Source organism: Ostrea edulis, chromosome 7 (assembly GCF_947568905.1).
Source record: "Ostrea edulis chromosome 7, xbOstEdul1.1, whole genome shotgun sequence".
Taxonomy (NCBI): domain Eukaryota; kingdom Metazoa; phylum Mollusca; class Bivalvia; order Ostreida; family Ostreidae; genus Ostrea; species Ostrea edulis.
The window spans coordinates 36579595-36600750 of record NC_079170.1 but is presented as its reverse complement, the minus strand read 5'-3'; the positions used below and the strand labels follow the sequence as shown (position 1 = coordinate 36600750).

Sequence of the window (21156 nt, the reverse complement as noted above, 5' to 3'; positions counted from 1 at the left end):
ATTTCGGTTGAGCATTACTGAAGAGACATTAATTGTCGAAATGCGCATCTGGTGCATCAAAATTGGTACCGTATAAATTTAACATTGTATAGAATTGTGAACAATTTATTCGATGACTCTATGTTTTCAGCAAAGGATGAAATGTTCTTTTCATTTATGGTTTCAGAACATTACAGATAACAAAGGTTTTTTGCGTAATGTCCAATAACTCTGTCAAGCACGAAGCATGCTATCTTACCACTTCTTTAGAAGTACTCTGAGTATTCTGAACTATAAAGTTTTTATTATAGGTCTTAAAGAACAAACACATTTGGAGAACAGAAAAAAATAAATAATAATAATAAACATCAGAATATCAATAGGACTCTCTAGGTGGAAAGTACTAACAGACATAGAATATCAAAAAGACTTTACAGAGGTGGTGGAAAAGCCTAAGATATATTTCAGAGCTAAGGCGAAAAAAGAAAAAGTAAATATATCCAACAGTGATCATTAATTTGATCTTTAGAATATTACAAGTGTAATGTTCTTGTATCCAAACAAAGTGTTGTTGCCAAGCCAGAAAGAATGGATCTTCAGTATTTCAGGCGCCTCCGCATTAGACTGAACGCTTCCACATTGACACATTTTATCGACATTTTGAAAAGGGAAGTAACTCATTTTTTCTCTAAAGTTTACTTCTGGAATGATGGCTTTACCAACATTTTTTTTGATAAACAAGCGCTCAGAAATTGTTTACGCGTAATAATGAATGATGTAAAGGAAGCATAGAAAATGATATTTAATGTAATTCTATATAAAACGCTCATGTCAAAAAGAAAGGAAACTCTTACTAGAGTTAACAACAACGAGAACAGCTACAGGAATCATGAAAAGAATCCCAACACGGCTCAATAGACATTGAACATTTTTATAAATCCAAGAAACTAAACATAATTTTAGCCCCAGGGAGATGTAATCTGCATAAACTTGTTTCATTTAGTCTAGCAGGTTACTGACAAATATGTTGATGTTGCCGGAATTTCAAAAGTATCGTTGAAAGTCAACATTTCGCAAAACATATGGTCGTTATAATGATCCAATTTAAAATTGCAGGCTATCACTGGGTCGATTGACGTCTGACATGTTTCATATTCATTGTTAGTCTGTATTTTACCTACTGATTTTGACTACGGATTACTGCTTTTACCTGATCTAGATATAAGACCCACTGCAGGTTTGACCGGTCAAAGGGAACACATACTCCTAATTTCATTAGTACATGTTTGCCCTTCTCTTAATTTTGTATTCTTTATTGGATTTACAAGACTGATCACTGTTCGTTATCTTCAGATATTCATTTAATCTAATGTATCAATAATTTGAAATACAATTAGCCAGAATTCCCTGTAACTCACGCAGACAACGTGCTGAAAACATATATACATTAAAATCTTTTGTGACATTTATTTGATTTCTGTATAGCTTCTGACCAATGAACAAATACTCCTAGTAGCAGAGTGGACAATGCTGTTAAGGCATTCCACCCCTAATGATATCGGCAATTTTCGTGTAACCTCGTGTAACTTCGTATTTCGGGGAACCCCCGTCAGATGCCCGTATGATAAGGATAAGGAAAAAAATGGCGGCCTCCATGCAAGGTCGTGACAGTAAGAGTAGATTTACAAAATCGCTGCCACCCTCAAGGAAAAAGAAAAGGTCGAGGATAATAATTGATCATAATTATTCAGTAGGACACGTATGTAACGGCACGGAGTGTGGAGATGCTGTAGAAATCCCGCAAAACGCAAGTAGGGACAGTTGGAAAAAAGGTCGGCGGATCATCGAACTAGACTCTCTGTTGTCCGAATTGAAATATTGTAAAAAGTGTTTCTTAGGCCCTGTCCCGTTAACATATGACACAATAGTTGGAGAACTGAAGAAAGGTCTTGGCGGATATTTGTATGTGGTGTGTTCCAATGTTGATTGTCGACATGTGAACAAGGTGGCATACGGGAAAACATACCGTGTGAAAAAATACGGAATGCCTTGTTTTTCTGTGAATACAAAGCTAGGTACAGGTAAGTGGTTCTCATACATATAATATGATAGAGTTTCTTAAATATAGTATATTAAGTCAAAAACACGAATTATGTTGGCCTACATAATATTCATTTTGTTTATGCTATATTAATAAACATGTAAATGACTTTTACAGCTATGATAGACAGCATAGGCGGCCCTGACAAAGTCAACAATATGTTGTCGACTCTTAATATACCCCCTATTAGTGGTAAAAATCTGAAAAGTATGGAGAGGCGTGCTGGTGAAGTTGTTGAGGAAGTGGCCAGAAAATCTACGCAGAATGCAGCAATTGAAGCATTCAGGATGGAAATGCAGTAAGCATAATATTTTGTGTTCCTTATTAAACAATAAACTGATTTCTTGCAAAAATTTCACAATTTTATGTTTATTGTTTTTTTTCGTGTGTATATTTTGAAAGTTTTTACGCAGAGATGCTGCCAAAGAGGAGTCGGAAAAGACATTAGCAACTATGGGCCCAGTAGTGGAAGACCTTGGTGTTTGCCCACTTCCTGATGCGTCTCCATCAATCAGGTTCATAGAAATACATAAAAGCATATCAAATTATTTATTTATTTTCTTTGATTTGTTTACTGTTTTATTTTTATAATGATTGAAACATAACGTTAAATTACAGACAAGTATTTTCTACTGTGTGCGATGAAGTGACTAAAGATCATGCTGCAGACCAAAACAAAGGTTACTCAACAGGTGCTGATGATGATGAATGGGAAGATTTGCCTAATGAAGGGTGATTTTTTTTAATGCTAAACATGTTTAACTAGTATGTAATGTTAGAAAGTGCCATAAAATTTACTGTAATCAAAGCTTTTTTTAATTTGTTTCAAATTATCTTCGCAGCAATTTTCCACCACAAAAGCACCCTTCTTATCTGCATAAAATGAAGAGCTTGACAAGGAGGAAGGCATCCAAATTGTCTAATAGCACAAAAAGAGCATTGCAGTTTCCATGCAAAGCAAGATCAGGCATGACCGTTGCTGTGGATACGGCATGGCGGAAACGAGGCTTTGATAGTCTTACTTGTGAGTATAGCGACTTATATGATCTGAAACACGACTATAAATTTATACTGCTTAAATATATGTGTTAGCATAATTTCTTTAATTATTTTATCAGCTCATACATTCTTCATGAGTAGATCTAAATATGGTAAGAAAGTTGTTAAGTCTGTAGTAAATCATAGAACCTGTGGGGTTTGTAAATGGTGGCAAAGAAATAGACCAGGACTACATGTAAGAAAACATAGGTGCGTGCGCAACCATGTAGGTAGCGCCAAACTCATGGAGATCACTGGTGGATTGATTGGTGTCAAAGAACTCGCAGCCCAGGGAACACCTATAGAGTGTATAGAAGGGGATGGTGACAACACTCTTATAGCTCGTATTAAGAAAGACCTCAACATCTCTTTAAAGAAGAAGTTTGATAAGAACCATATTCTGAAAAATATTGGGAAAAGTTTATACACACTGCATGCAGAAAAAGGTATAAAACTCAGTAAGACTGTAATTTTACATATACAGAAGTGCTTCAAATATATCTTTGCCAAAAATGCTGGAGATAAGGAGAAATTACAAGAAAACTTGAAAGCCCTTATTCCTCATCAGTTTGGAGACCATTCATTATGTAAAGGTAGATTTTGTGGCTTTAAACGTAATCAGAGTGAAACCTATGTTCACAGAAGTCTTCCATATAAGGCTGCCTTGAAAGATAATGTGCTTCGTTCAAGACTAGAGAGTCTGTTCCAGCCAATTATTGCTAATGCTGAGCAATTTGCAGACCTTGGCTCAAGCCAGCAGTGTGAACATGCCAATAGAGAAGTGACTCTTAGGGCACCTAAATCTCTTCATTATGGTAATTCGGAATCGCTAGATTTCAGAGTACATGCCACTGCAGCTTTTATAAATGAAGGGCGACATTACATCTCACAGGTTCATTCAGTTTTTTATTGGGTGTTAGTTTCTGAGTTGTCTTATGTTTGGGTTTGTTTACAGTTTGTTTATTTCGATTACAATGTTTTTTAATATAATTTTTTTTGATTTTATACTTTTAAGTAGGTAAGTTTTACTTATTATCCTTTTTTTCTGTTATTATATAATGAATAAATATCAATAATTATGTGCAATATTTCAGCCCAAAAAAGTTTATTTCTAGTTTTTTAATGTCTAAGTTACATTCAATAGGTGAACACAACTGCTGGGCTATCTCCTGGTATACATACTGAGCAGTATGCCACAAAGATGGCAAAGAAGAGGAAGGCCATGCAAGAGAAGTCACAGCTGCCATCCACAAAGCGTAGGCGTATGATTCTAAAGCAAGAACGAGCTGTTGTTCAGAGCGCATCTGAAGTACTCGAAGGAATATCATACCAATCAGGTAAGTTCCCTAATACTGAATCTACTTTATTACCAGTAATATGATTCCAATATATTGAAAGATTTTTTTATTTCCAATACCTTTATTTCCAATATTGTGAAAAGGTATCGGACATGATGCTGATACGGACATTGAAAGTTTACCAGAGGCTGTACCACGGGGCATTTTTAAACCCATTAATATGAGTGAGGGAAATACTGCATCCTTTGTAACATTTGACTTAGAAACTACTGACCTCAGTAAGATACATGTATGTTATAATTTCTTTATTACCTGTACAAACATATGCTACATTGTATTTCTATTTTTCAATAATTATTTGATTTTCTTTTTAATTAGTTCGTGGACGAGTTGTACCCCACATTACACAAATGGCGGCCCATGAACTACACTCTGGAGCATCCTTTTCTGTGTATGTGATTCCTAGTTTGCCTATATATAGCTCTTCACAACAAGTCACTGGCATAGCTATGAATGGGTCCAACTGTATGACAGTCAATGGTAGACCTGTGGAGGCTTTAGATATACATGGAGCATTTGATGGTTTCATCAAATGGATAAAATCATTTCCAAATGCAGTATTGATTTCTCATAATGACAGACGTTTTGACTTTCCTGTACTCCTGAAAACTGTTATGGATATTGGTAAAACTGGCGAGTTCTTTGACAATGTATGTGGGTTTATAGACTCGCTTGCAGTATTTAGGAAAATATATCCAGGTAGAAAAACATACAAACAAGAAGATTTAGTGAATTCACTTTTGAACACAAGTTATGATGCTCATAATGCAATTTGTGACGTCAGAGCTTTAGGAAAATTGATTGAGCATGTGGCGCTTTCAACACAAAAGCTTCTACAGTACAGTTTTCCCCCACGTGCTGTCCAAAGTGCCTTTCTATTCAGGGAGGAAAAAGCAAAAAATCTGCCTACACTGAATCCTCTAATTAGCCATGGAGTTATGAAGATGTGTACTGCAGAAAATGTTGCTGGTTCTGGCCTACAGCTTACCCATCTTAGAAAAATTTTTCAGCGTGATGGAGAAGATGGACTTAGAAGTACATTTATTGCGCCAAATTCCGAAGGACAACCACGAGTGACAAATGTAAAAAGAACCCTTGAAAGTGTTGTACCTAAATTGGTAGATTATTTTGTTAAGAATTAATTCTTTTCAATTATTATTACATGTGCTAGAATATACATGTATTTGCATTTACATGTATATCTGTCAACATATTTGATACGTTTTTTATTTCTTTTACATCAGTGGCTCCTATACATATATTTGTACATAGATAAATGTTTTCCTAAGGTATATATTGATATGTACTTAATTCTGTGTTGATATTACAAGGATATGCTGATCTAATATTTGAAAATATGTAATGTTCAAAATGTACATAGTTGTCCTCGTAACCATGGTAACATACATTTAATAAGATGTGAGAAATGGGAATTTTTTCTCTCTTGTTAACACTTCTGCATTTATCTGTGAATAATGTAATTGTTTTCAGAAGTTGTTTTTGTCCAAGAGAGCATTGAAAACTTTAAAACGATGAAAGTTGTGAAAATTCGACTTTTGAAATCATGTCATCAAGCTTTTAAATTCCTTGTTATTAAAAATATGAACGGTAAAAATATTTTAAACTTTGCTTTTTTCATTTTATACTCTTTGAAGATTTTTGCTGTAAAAGAATTATCATGGTGCCAAAATAAATATGATGCCAAAATTCATGTTTCCTTTGGCACGTGTGTGTCAATCTCATAATAATTGTCAAGTAAGATCTTATGTTTTAACCTGGTTAAATAATATTAAAGGTGATAGAAGAAAAATGTTGTTATTATTGTAATAATTGACAACAATGATGTTTTCCTGAATTATTTATTTTTGATGATCATTGAAGACAAAAAAATAATTGAGTTGGTTTTGATCATATCATGATATTTGGTGTTGAATTGGGGGTGGGTTATTTAAAATATGCATAACTAAAGAAATAAACCGTAACAATTGTTGAAAATTTGGGAATACATGGCCAAAATGATACTCTTCAAGGAAATATTAGTCTTGGTTAATTTCTCAATATTTTCCATTAGGGGTGGAAGACCTTAAAGGTACTTGCAAATTAAATACCAATTCTGAATTATTCTTAATTTCATCCAGGCATGTATTATTGTACATCTTCTAGATACTTTCAATATTTGAGATTGTCTTGGAAGTCCTGTATAACACCATAGACAGTTGATTCTTCAACAAAAAATGACAACAATAAAAAAATATTCAAATCTAGTGATCAGTCATCCACAAAATTACTTTGATAAACACCACTCTGATTCCACGCACAAGTACTCTGTATTTGAAGTGTAAAATATGCTGCCGTTCGTCATTGACACTGTCTGTGATGTATTTGGTGATCAGGTATTCTAACAGTCTGTTGGAATTCGCATGGACACGATTTGTGCTCCTTTGTTAGCTGATAAGTTTTTATATTCATATCAAGCAGAGTTTATTCAAAACCTTCTAAATGAGAAGAAAAAGCATCTTGCTGTGGCCTTCCACTCGACATTAAATATATTAACGACGTTTTATCTATTAACAATAAACTTTTTCATTCATATGTCGATTCAATATATTCCCGTGACCTCGAGATAAAAGACACCACGGAATCCTTCACATCTGCTTCGTATGTAGATATTTTATTGAAAATAGATATTAACGGCAACTAAGAACTGAACTTTATGACAAACGGGATGTTTTCAACTTTTCCACTGTCAACGTCCCATTTTTATGTAGCAATATCCTATTATCACCTGTATAAAGTGTTTATATATCTAAAAGTTCTGATGCGATACGCAAGAGCTTGTTTTGTTTTTAAATCGAGGCAGGCCACTGACAAACAAGTTCATTTTGCAAGCCTTTCAACAGTCTCGTTTAAAGTCAACATTTCGTAAATTGCATGGTCATTATAATGATCTAGTTTGGAAATATAACCTATTATTGGATCAAATGCTGTCTGATGGGTTTCATCCCAACTGTGAAGCCATTCATGACACATTATGTTAGATTACAGATTACTCTCTTGTCTCATTAAGATAGGATTTTCAACTGGTGTGACTGGATGCCAGGGGATGCTTACTCCTCCTAAGCACCTGATCCCACCTCTGGTATGTTAAAAGGTCAGTGTTAACCCAACTTTTTTTGTATTCCTTATAGGAGTTAATGAGAATGATCACGGAGTTATCCGTAGTTAAAATCAGTTTGTGAAGAACGGCCTAACAATCGGTATGAAACACATTTGAAGTATAGTCAGCTGGATCATTGGATAATTGAGATGCGAACGGATTCTAAAGTGGTATAGAGCGAGGACAGAAACGAATGATGCAGACATACACATTTCATATTCACCTTTCTTCATCTCCATGGATCTTTTCATTAGAAAATCCATCCAGTCCTGAGCGGAAATACGCTTGATTTCTGCTTCGTTTTCCGTTTCACCAGGAACATATAAGATATGTTTGTCCAATTTTATAGGTCTACAAATGAACACTATATTTCATCTACCTTTTCAATAGAGGAATAGAAAAATTAAACCCAACGAGGGAATGTGAGTTACTAATAAATATAAAATGATATGATCTGATGCCTCGTCTATTCTATCCTTGAATTTGGGGCTTAAGTTTATTTTAAAAAAAACACCTTTGTGGCCTTTTAGAAGATTTATGTCAGTTTTGATCATTTGGAAAATACACAGAATATACTGATATTGTTTGATGATTTGACAACGTCCTTTTTTAAAATGTTAATAATGTCAATCCTGAGGATGTGAATTACCTAGTCACCAAACACAATGTAACGTGCATAATGTAAAACTTATACGGTACCAATTTTGATGCACCAGATGCGCATTTCGACAAATAATGTCTCTTCAGTGATGCTCAAGCCGACATTTTGGAAGTCCGAAAGAACAATAAACTTGTAAGAACTAAAAGGAAAATCAAAGTGCAAAAGACTTAAGCCAAATTCGTCCAAGGATTAGAGCTATGCTTGACGGAGATAATCCTTAATTTTGAAATAAATTTCTAAATTTTATCCCAGCAATTAAATATACATCAGTATTTTTCAAGCTAGTAACGAAGGACTTAGCTACTGGGCTGTAGAGACCCTCGGGGACCAACAGCCCACCAGCAGAGGCCTCAACCCAGGGGTCGTAATACTCAGAAATAAAATAAACTAAAATTAATTATCAGTCTTGAATTCATAAAAGCCTTCCAAATGAAGACTGATACAATGCAACAAAAAACCATCCATGTCATTTCCTTATGAATATAGAGGAGTCCAAATATTTCTGCTTTATATTTACTGATCATCAACTTACTCAGATAACCATTGTATCACAAAAGAACAAATGCCTAAATCAATGCTGGAATTAGGCAAACACTGTCTATAAACATTCCCTGGGATGATGTACATTCGGAGAAGAGGGTCGTTCATTGCTTTCTGAAATGCTAAAAATGATTTCATTTTGAAATTCAAAGTTGCAGAGGAAACATTTTAAACATTTCATTATGAAATCAATAGTTCCCAATGAATGATTAACAATTATACATATCGTGACAACCATTGATTGTAGAGAGAAACGCAAGTCTTTTTCACTTACAACAGTCTTGGTCATTGGAGACTATCATTATTTCACATTCAACATTTTCGGAATGTTATTTTCGAAATTCATATATACTATTAATGAATGAATGAATCAATCAATCAATCAACCATGTTATCAATTTTCTAGTTACCTGTTATATTCCTCGCTAAGGCGTTGAAATCATTTGTATATTGATCGTGAAAGGTCACCACTATTTCTTGTGATGTAGACGATCTTCGAATATGTCCTGTTCAATACAATTACCAATGGTAATTATCTTTAAAATGATATAGATAAGATTAGATTATTGTATTCTTGATTAGATGAAAGTGGCAATTTCATTTAGATATATCACTAAAAAAAATATAGAGATAAAAAGATAAAAAATTGCCTGTCGATTTTGTGGTAATAACACTCTACTAACACTTTAAAGAATTATATTAGCTTTTAGACTAGTAGGGACTGGACTTGACGACTGAATTCGACAACACCATAAACAGGCCTAACGTTTCGTGTGTGCATTCAACTGGGTGGTAAACAAACAGCGGATACTGTTTTGTTATCATTGCTTACAAATAATCGGTAGTTTCATAGATATATTTGACTCCAAGTATTGGTAAACGAATTCTGAAATCTTTAAACTTTCCTGGGCCTTGATGATTCTGACCCAAAGCAATAGTTTATAAGGAATGGTAAACAAATCTTAAGATACTCTATTAATGTGTTTAAAATTGTGCTATAATTGAATTGCGGTAACTGAAATAAGAATACTTGCCAATCAACAATTCTAAAAACGGAAGGAATGTTTGTCTCTCGCATGTTCCAAAGTCCACTAAATTGATAGGGCAATTCGTGTGTGTTTCCAAATATTCATCTAAGGATAAAAATATATTTCATTCACTATCAAATATTAACATCTAGAAGTGTGTTGTTTTCATTTTTTCATTGTACAACATACCAAAAACAATAAAACTATTAAATGCATCATATCAGGAGGAGTAAAGGAACGACTTTTATGTATATATAATATATTCATATAAATTTAAGTATATAACAGACGGTTATATAATATAGACTGTCCTTTTCAGTCGCGAAGTTCTTGATCATGAAGAGTAAATTAGATAGAATCATTAACCAATCAATTTGATTAAAATTTTAAATTTCGTGAAGAATGAAAATTAAGAGTAGGGCAAACACAGACGCGTTGGAGGAGTCGGTATCCCCTGTTAACCGATAACACCCACCATAAGCCCTCTATTATGACCAAGTTAACGGAATAGCCAAAATCAATATGAAAAGGTGAAGATGAAGAAAGATGATCAATGTAATAACTACTATAAAGGATACAGAATGAAGAGTTAGGCAAACACGGTCCTCTGGATATACCAAAAGTAGGATCAGGTGACTAGGAGGAGAAACCATCCCCTGTCGACCGGTCACACTCACCGGGAGCCCGAAATCCTGATCCATTAAACGGAGTTATCCGTAGACAAAACCAGTGTGTTAAGAACTGTCTAACAATCAGTATGAAACACGTCATATAGCATTTGACAAATTATAGGTTGTACTGGCAAACTAGATCGTTATAGCGACCATAGAAATTGCGAAATGCTTACTTTAATCGAGATTCTTGAAACCCCTGTGCCATCAATTTGTTTGTCAATAGCTCGCGATGATTTAAAAACTGAACATATGCAGAAGCTCTTGCGTATCGAATCAGTTGAGATATATAAACACTATATGCAGGTTATGATGGAATATTGCTACATAAATATGGGAAGTTGACAATGGAGAAGCTGAAATCATCCCATTTGTCAAACAGTTGAGCTGTCAGTTTGCTGTTAATGTATACTTTGAATACAATGTCTAGGTATGAAGCAGAAGTGGATGACTCTGTGGTGTCTTTCATTTCATGCTCATAGGGATATATCGAATCGATATATGAATGAAAGTTATAATTGTTGATAGACAAAACGTCGTCGATATATCAAAATGTCGAATTGAAGGCCACGACAAGTGATTTGTTGTTTTCACGTTGACATTTTTGAATAAATTCTGCTCCATATGAATATAGAAACAGGTCAGCTAACAAAGGAACATAATTCGTACCCATGGGAATTCCAATAGACTGATGGGAGACCTGATCACCAAAGACCACGAAGATATGGTCAATGAGGAACTCTAGCATATTTTCTATTTCAACTTCAGAGTACTTATGCGTGAACTGAGAGTGATATCTATCAAATTAATTTTCTGGATGACGGATAACTAAATATGAATGTTTCCGTTTTCCATTTTTGTTAAAGAAGCAACTGTCTAAGATGTCAAAAATTCTAGTCTTTGATTTATGGTGAGGAATGGTCGTGTAAAAAGTTGAAAATCATACGTTTTGATGTTATTGATTTGAGAAAAGTTTTCCGATTTCATGTTTACTGAAAGTTCTTTAGAATTTTTTAGAATCCACATTTGATTAACGCCACTTCTGGAATATGTACTCGTACAGTAAGTTTGAAGTTTCTCCTTCACAGCTGTTAATATTTCCGTGAGGAGCAGAGATGGAGGATTGGTAGAACACTTACTGAATCCAGCAATGTATCTTTTTAAGTTTTTTTTTAATGTAGTTTAGGAATCCAGTATAGGTACGGTAACTCATATTCATTCGACCAATTGACTGGGATATGAAATGTGTCTAAAACTGAAGCATGGTTTTGAAGAATTTCATCTTTTGAAAGAGCAGTTGGAGCATAAATAGATTACCAAAGGTGGAATTAATGCCATGTACGTTTAAAATACAGTTGTAATAATGAACCTTACCAACAAAGATAATGTTGTTACAAGCTTTGTCAGCTGGAACCAAAAAATATTCCCTATGTAACCTATCAAAGTCTTTTATCACTTCTGGTTTACTAAACACAGAAGAATAGATGGTACGTACCTTTTGTTTTTAAAGTAAGTCCACCCTCCTGTGAAGTCATCAGATTTTTCAAAATCAATGATTAATTTAGATTTTTGCATGATAGGAACATAATTTTGTCTTTTCTTATAGTTATTGTAAAAAATCTAGTTAAAAATGAAATATTTCAAAAGTCCAAGTTATAGATGAATAATCAATAATACGTTTCAAAATATTGACTCCAAGGGCAATGACTCTGTTTCTATTGATTTTTTTATCAAGTCTCTTATACGATGATATCCTTTATTTTTTACAGACATTTTGTATATTTTGTGAAGATACAGTTTCATGAAATTGTTATGGATGCTACTATATCGTGATAACCAGATTGTGTGGAGTTTTAAAAACGCTGTTTAAGGAAAACTGCAATTTTCTGACGGTGATATTTGATTCTCTTTATGTACGTCTCGCATCTAAAAAAAAGTGTCATGATCTATGTATTTTATTTGATAATTTGTTAGTTTTAACTCTAATAAATGGAAATAAATGCACATTTAAAACTGCTATCAGATAAAACTGCCAGTATGGAGTTACCTTAATATGTAAAATTTATACGGTACCAATTTTGATGCACCAGATGTGCATTTCGACAAATAATGTCTCTTCAGTGATGCTCAACCGAAATCTGTCTAATGTATATACAGTGAAAGTTCTTCAAACCGGCCCCTCCGAAAACTGGTCGTTCCGAATATCGGCCAATTTTAAAGTCCCGGCAGAAATCTTAACGTTTCCTCACAAATTCTTACAAAACCGGCCACCCCTGAAAACTGGACATCGGCCACCTTTATAGAAGATTTGCTAACAAACATGTGTAATTTTCCTCACATTTTTAAGATCCCAAAAGTAGGTCAGACGGGTGATCAAGATCGGCCAGATGTGATAAATGACCAACTGGTCAGGTGGAAAAGTATCCATTGAAAGTGTCAAATATACAAGTAGCCTCTATAATTTCTATGGTTTGTCTGTGATGTCATGTGTGTTATTGACACCCTGCAAGTCCAAGTGACCCTACCAAATTCAGAACAAAATGTAACATATATTGCATATAATCAAATGTCATATTGTTGCATCATGCTATCGTATGGATATAAGCGGGAGTGAATTAAAAATAAACACATGTATGTCTGTTAATGATAACTATCAAAAATATTTTCTTCGTTTCCAAATGCTAAGAAATATTCAAATTACATTTTAAAGTGTACTACTGTACTTTTCACAAATGTCAAAACAAATTTTAAAAACATAAGCGATGAACATAAACATAGCTTTTATAGGTAAAAATAATGCCAATAATGGCTTCAAAACTCCGGTCGTATGAAACACACATCAGCTCAAGGGGAAGCCAAGACAACAATTGACTTATGCTTACAAGTAAGGGTTAATAGTTACTGAAGGCGAAACCCGATCTAAAATAACATTGGTTTTCACTACATAACTAATCAAAGATTACAGCTCTACCCGCTTGCAATAAAAACAATAACTATATTGATATGGAAAGTGAAGATACGAACAGTGATCAATCTCATAACTCCTATAAGCAATACAAAATAGAGAGTTGAGAAAACACGAACCCCGGGATATACCAGACGTGGGGTCAGGTGCTTAGGTGGAGTAAGCATCCCCTGTTGACCGGTCACACCCTCCTTGAGCTCTATATCTTGATAAGATAAACGGAGTTATTCGTAGTAAAACTCAATGTGCCAAGAACATGTCGGACAGCATTTGACCCTATAATAGGTTGTATTGGCAAACTATATCGTTATTACGACCATAAAATTTGTGAAATGCTTACCTTAAACAAATCTGTTCAAACCACTGCACCATCATGTTTGACAGTAACCTGCCTCGATTTAAAAACTGACCATACGTAGAACAAGATCTTGCGTATCGAATCAGTTGAGATATATAAACACCATATGCAGATGATAATGAAATATTGCTTCATAAATATGGGAAATTGACGATGGGGAAGCTGAAATCATTCTGTTTGTCATAAAGTTGAGTTGTTAGGTTGCCGTTAATGTCTACTTTCAATAAAATATTTCAGTATGAAGTAGACGTGGACTACTCTGTGGTGTCTATTATTTCGATTTCACATGGATATATCGAATCGACATATTGATGAAAGTTATTATTGCTGATAGATAAAACATCGTCGATATATCTAAATGTCGAATTAAAGGCCACAACGAGAGATTTTTTCTTCTCACGTAGAAGGTTTAGAAAAAACAAATAAATCCGCTTCATAGGAATATATAAACAGGTCAGCTAACATTCGAGCACAATTCGTGCCCATTTTCTATGCCAACGTCAGAGTATTTGTGCATGGAATCAGAGAGATGTTTAACAAAGTAAGTTTTGGATGACTGATCACTAGATCTAACTGTTTGCGTTTTTTATGTTTGTTTTAAAGCAACTATGATGTCAAAAATCTAGTCTTTAATTCATCGTGAGGAATGGTCGTATAAAGTGTTGAAAAGTCGCACGATTTGTTCTTGTTGATTTGAGAATTTTTATTTTTTATTTTTTAATATCACTAAAAAGTTCTTTAGAATTTTTCAAAATCCACATTTGATTTACGCCGCTTCTGGCATATGTAGTCGCACAGTAAATTTGAAGTTTTACCTTCACAGCTGTTAATATTTCCGTAAGGAGCAAAGTAGGGGCTTCCCAGAACACTTACTAGATGGAGCAATGTGTCATTGTCTGCAAAGATTTTAATGTAGTATATATATATATATATATATATATATATATATATATATATATATATATATATATAAAGCACTACAAATTACCAACGACACGAACAACAGTGAATTGTCAAATTTTCAGGACAACCCGTCCCTTCCTCGGGACGGTAGAATATTTACACAGGAAAGGACTTAAATGGAAAGGGAAACTAAAACTACAACTAAACTACAAAAGGTGATAACAAACAAAGCGTCTTCATATCAAAATGATTGAGTGTAATATGTGGCAATAGAAAAGTTTGTTCCCATCGAGCGTCATGACAGATCTGAAGTGACTCGTCCTACGCTGGATCAAGTTAAAAACAAAGAAAGAGTTAAATAATCCGTATCCTTAAGCGGTATGTTAACTCGTTCTAATGTAATATGAAAACATTAAATCGAAAAATAAATATCCAATCTGGCAATGGAGTATAGAAAAAATGGGGGGAAATAATAATTAGGGGGACTAAGTAAGGATATTATAAATAATAATGAATAAATAAATAAATTGAAAAATGTTTTTGACTGCTAATGATGATGCCGTGACAAGTAGACAGCATATAAGAAAGTGTAAAACCAACAGAACAACACTGAGTTAAAAATAGGGAAAGCTAGGCTACATTCATTAATTTTGGTGACTATGCAAAACGGTAAAAGGCTATCTAAGTTTATAAGAATGACAATGCTTTTTATATTAAGCTCTAAAAATAACTGTTTATATTAATATATAATGTTGATTATTTTATTCTCATATCAAAATATTGAGTTTTTATTTACGATACTATATGGACATTCCTTGCCATACAGGTAGTCCGTTTTTGTTTTGTTTTTTCATAATACTAATACAAGAATTTGGTAAAGTACGACTTGATCTTCGTGCAGCCAATCACATATCAATTCGTCTAATCTCATCACACTGTACTTCCTTTTCCAAACATCATCAACATAGAGATTAGCAGCCTTAAAACTCACGGAGACAAATGAATCAGAAATCACCACAATCATTCCACTATTTTGCAATTAAGTGCAATAACTTTCTAAAAGCAAGCAGATGAGCAAAGAGTTTCACCTTACAAACGCCGGGGCCGATGTGAAATACAGTTTTTGCCCCCTCAGCAGACTATGTATACACCAACGTCAGACGGCATTTACAACGTGGCCCAGGAATCATCCGAGGACAATTCAAGAAGCGGTGAGTCAGTAATTTATATCACCCATTTCGACTTGGATAATTTACTATCAATCCAGTCTGCTCCCAAAATTCAATGATTGCCATCCTCCCCAATCCCAGTTATTTTAACTCCATTATCTGCCTCAGTCGTGGTAGCTCAGTGCTAGAGTGCTCGCTTTGTGACCGGGGAAAGGTGTTCATGTGTTCAAGCCCCGCTCGTGCCATGGCCGCATTAAGCCTAACGCTCGGCATTCCAAGGTTTGAGTCACTAGTATTTCGCATATGACCTTTACAAATGTAGGTCCCGTGACGCTACAGGCACTGACACGCTAAAAATCCCCAATGCTACCGACCTGAGTCCTAAGTATGTGTTTGGATTTGTGGAACTTCCCCTAAAGCTGGTGACGTCTCAATATGAGAGAACACTATCGACGAGAAGTCTATTGGGTATCTCAACGTAAAAGTTGAACATCGGTTTTCTTAATGTTTATGCCCCCTTCGGGTTTTTTTTTCAAACAAAAGGGGTATATTACTTTGAACCTATCGATGGCTGTGGTGGTCTGTAGACCTTATGATGTATGCACAATATCTTGAGAACCAATACACTTGATCTTATGATATTTCATATGCGGGTTGGCCATGAGTAGACGAGGATCCCTACTGATTTTCAGGTCAGAAGTTCCTTATTCACAAAATATCTTGCAACTAAGCGAAATAAAAATGAAATAAAAATAATAATATTTCTATCTGATAATGAAATAATTATCACAAGGTCATAAGTATGTATTCTTGTTTGATAAACCATATATTTACTTTACATATTAATTAAGAAGGTCTACAGGAAATGAGAAAATTACAGTATTTGTAAATTTTTATCCCAGTCGTAGGGTATTTTTTGAAAAGGGCCACAGGGTTCAATCCCTTTGGACATGGGAAGATACTGTCCGCTTAATATCTTGAGAACCAATTTCCTTGACGGACATTAAGATCGGTTTACTGTAAAATGGATTTCCCTTGTTGATTTCGATGTCACATGGTCAAAGGTCGAGGGTCCGACTGGACATAGAAAAATATATTGACTGCTCCTTATCCTTTGCCTGACAGACATCGGTTTTTGTTCACTGGTACATCTTCATGTATATGACCCCTACTGATTGAGGTCACATGATCAAGGCTCAAACTGGACATAGGAATATACTGACTGCCCAATACTTTGAGAACACTTTGCTCGACACGAGTCGACATACATGAAACTTGGTACACTGGTACGTCCTAAGGTACTAGCATATGATCCTTATCGATGTTGAGGTCAAGCGTCATACTGGACACATAAAATACTGTCAGCTCCATATCTTGAAAACCCTTTGCTTAACCTACATCAAACGTAATTCCCTGGTACATCCTAAGTAGTTGACACCTTTTCAATTTCGAGGTCAAGAGTCACACTGGAGATAGGAATGTACTGTCCGCTCAATATCCTCAGATTCCATTTGCTTAACAGCCAACAAACTTAATATACTTGATACACTGGTACATTCTTAGGAGTCAATTACAGCAATCTAATTAAAATCAGATCCTAGGATACGCCCACAATCGCTATAAAAAGGACTGACATAACCCCATTGGGGTCGTGTCCATATGACCTTTTGCTTGGAATACTAATGAGAACTATCAGCCAGTCAGATTGCGCCATACAGCCAATGATGGCTATTCAGGCGGTCCCCGGCAATTCGTAAACAAGTTGCAGTAATCGCTTTCCCACGAAGTTTATTGCACACTAAAAATTGTATATTTTCACATAAGGAATCTTAAACTTTCGCAATAATGCCTAACCTCTTCCATCAATATAAACAACAAAACGTACGAGATAAAATACACCCAAATCAAATTAATTGTGATTTGCGATTTATGCATGAATATGGATGGGTGCGATTTGAATAGTTTTGAAAATAGTTTACTTAGTTAACGCGAGGAATATACAGCCAGTCGACGTCACATCTAAGTGTGATGTGTTATCTTTCAAACCAAACAATGGCAGCCGTTTTCCTTGAATTGTAAACACCGACGGTTTCAAATTGGCTGATATCAAGTTCATCTGAACATGACCCCTAATCGGGTTATGTCAGATCTACTTACGCAGAGTATACGGCGCGGATTTAAGAAGTCTGATTTTAATTAGATTGTCGATTACAGCTATTGATTTTAAGGGCAGGATCAAACTGGGAAGAGGAATATGTTGTCCATTCAATATCTCGGGAACATTTTGCTTGACATATATCGACCGGTTACACTGGTATATATTAAGATTTAGACGACCACTATGGATTTAGAAGTTAAAATGTTTGGGTCACTCTGGTCATAGAAAAATACTGTCTGTTGATATCTTGAGAACCCCCTTTGCTAAACACACATCAATCTTCATACACTCTTACATGTACATTCTGAGAACTACATTGCACCTATTGATTTTGAGGTAACAATGTCCAAGGGCGGGGGTCAAACTGGACATAGGAATGCATTGTCCATTCAATTTTTCGAGAATACTTTGCTTGACATACATCTTTGGTACTCTTGTGCATTTTAAGAAGTAGATGACCCCTAATGATTTTGGTCAAAGTTCAATGGTCATTCAGGCCATAGGAAAATAATCTTTGTCCTTATCCGAGAGCCCCTTTGCTCAACACAAATCAAACTTCATACACTGATACATTCTAAAGAGTAGATTTCAACTATTGATTTTGAGGTCAAATGTCAACTGTTTTGCATGTCTTTTATACGGCGGTTTTCTCAATTATGGCGTTAAACTCAGCAAACTTGGTTATGTCAAAGCGGCTCATCCGCTTTGGAGGATTTCTCCTCATTACTTTCAGCAAGTCCGTATCTCTGTATGGGTAAATATACCTGTCAAGTGCTTTTCAAATGATTGCTTATTATATTTCTTCGATATTAGACAGGTCTGCAATTTTAGAATATATGTATGCGCTACGCTGATTTTTCATATTATTTGTTGACTTCAAAATCGCCCTAATGTGCATATGCATTTAGAATAAAAAATTCAATCGTGTGTAATCAACTATTGGAGCAACACGAAGGGTACGTTGTTTGATGGATGAAGGTACTGGTATGCTATATTTTGGTACTTTCATAATCAATCATTGTTTGAGAGCAATGCCCTCAAATTTGGCGATGGTTGATATTCTTGGTCAAATATTAACAACCCTACTCCCCCAGCATTTTTTGAGTAAGTTTAACTACACTTTACATCTCTAATTGATTTATTTTCCAATGATATGGGATACTTTACTTACGCTGAATCTATTGCAAGACCTTTGGAATGTATAAATATCGGGTCATGTGAATGATATCATCATGTGACAATAAAAATGGGGGTAATCTATGGTATATCAAATATTGTTAATATCGTCTATCTAATCTAGCATGACTTCGGAGGGCAAACCTTGCCATACCTGCGTCTATCCACCACTTTATTGCGCAAATATGGTGTATGAGAAATTCATCCCCCGTAAAATGATACTAGAATGAGTCTAATATAAACTTTAGCTTATTGTGTCTGAGAAAGGTTATCGGTGTATAGATCGCACCCAAATCTTTCAAACTGTGGATGATTTGGACGCAAGTACATTATATTGACTTTTTACACCTTTAACCATTTTCATGGATAAAATACGCAGTTGTTAGCACAATTAGCCATATTCTTTTGATACTCCAAACCTAGACAACATTTAACATTCTATAGCATCCATTACCTTGCGATTTTTTGTTCTGATTGACGTATTTACACATATAAGTGCATGTACATGTATCTAAGAAAGCACACGATTTCGTGCAAAGCAAAATATTTTTTAATTGCCTCCTACGACTTTGAAGCGGACAGCATAAATCCCCGTAATACATTACATTTTTACGTCATGTTTCTTTTATTCAATTGAATGAATTTTAATGGTCTGATATAATAATGCACATAGTTTTATTTTTCCATCTATAAAAGATATAGTAAAGATATTCTTTTACATTCGCATTTGAATCATATTGTTGCATAACATTAACAAAACAAAAAAAACTACCACAGATTTGTTGATTTTCAAGTGAGTTTCAGACTGTTTCAGACAATTAGGAATTACCGTCTACAAATTCAACGTACTGAAATTTGCGAGAATACGTGTAAGGAGTCATTTACACACTGTGAAGACTGTACATGGAACCTCTATGACATATGTTCAATAGGTACATGTATCTATGATGTATTTGTCTTTCAGCTGTTTGGAAACTAGCGTTTTCATTCTTTTCAAATTCACCAGTCTAGAAATATTGTCAGTTTTTAAAAAAATGTACATAACTTACAGTGTATAGCGTGGGAATCTAAGACGGAACATGGATAAGTGCGACTATAAATCAATCTGATTTATTGGCCAAAACACTAAATTATCGTTCAGAATTCTGGGCCCATTGTCACAGACATCAATCAATAATCTACATGTACATGATGTCAATCATATTGATGACTATACAACGATTGGATTACTTCCAAGTCCTTTTGCTAATGTAATGAATTTTATAATGAAATACATTCTTAGTAAGATACTTAATGGCAATATCTATGAAATGGATTAGAAATTATGAAATTATTCATATTTAAAAAATACACGCTTCGAATTCCAATTGACATACCATCAATTGGAAAGCGTTTGACAACATATACATTCATTGTCTATAGAAAAATAAAATAAGCATTGCACCAACATTTACAGATTTGAAGCATCATTGCTAAATTTGCGCACAATCTGAAAAGTTAACTTCCGGAATACATAGAAATAAGATATTTTTTTGTTTGGAATAAACATCTGTACTTACCAAATGGCTTACAAACAAGTTCAACACAGGGCTCAAGAATTAAATGATAATTATTCATAGATAAATTTGGCTCGTCTAACTTGATTTTGTACTCCATGATTCTTATACATGTACAATGCAGCACAAACCTCAGGATCTCACGCTCTTTATATGTTAAGGATATGCAGAACGATGATCACGTGATTGATAAGAATCACATGATATTTATGATAAAAGAACAGGGACGCAGTGAAGTGAAGGCTCCCCGATAAATATCAGAGAGGTGTAGAGAAAAGTTTCTCACATTATCACCAGTGTGAGATAGACTTTACCCATGTGAGACAGCCATGTGAGAT

The 21156-nt window shown here is 34.6% G+C and overlaps 2 protein-coding genes across 3 annotated transcripts in view; one reads left to right on the top strand and one right to left on the bottom strand.

Annotated features, from left to right (window-relative positions):
• LOC130048075 (uncharacterized) overlaps positions 1–20939 on the bottom strand; it is a 40207-nt gene extending 19268 nt beyond the window's left edge. Inside the window, exons 1-5 of the mRNA XM_056144205.1 lie at positions 20822–20939; positions 9869–9967; positions 9245–9340; positions 8827–8956; positions 7857–7984 (exon numbers count right to left, since the gene is read on the bottom strand). Coding sequence (XP_056000180.1) covers positions 7857–7984; positions 8827–8956; positions 9245–9340; positions 9869–9967; positions 20822–20918 — 550 coding nt within the window. The 5' untranslated portion in view covers positions 20919–20939. The remainder of the gene's footprint in view (positions 1–7856; positions 7985–8826; positions 8957–9244; positions 9341–9868; positions 9968–20821) is intronic.
• On the top strand, positions 151–4373 carry LOC125653179 (uncharacterized). 2 transcript variants are annotated; one of them, XM_056144204.1, is made up of 6 exons: positions 151–2060; positions 2198–2378; positions 2494–2595; positions 2699–2812; positions 2923–3104; positions 4263–4373. In XM_056144204.1, the coding sequence occupies exons 1-6, from the start codon at positions 1601–1603 to the stop codon at positions 4301–4303; spliced, it is 1080 nt and encodes a 359-aa protein (XP_056000179.1). In that variant the 5' UTR covers positions 151–1600; the 3' UTR covers positions 4304–4373. The 2 variants fall into 2 exon arrangements, with proteins under 2 accessions (XP_056000179.1, XP_056000178.1); XM_056144203.1 differs by lacking the exon at positions 4263–4373 and having other exon boundaries at positions 2923–3180.
• Positions 20940–21156: the final 217 nt, after the last annotated feature.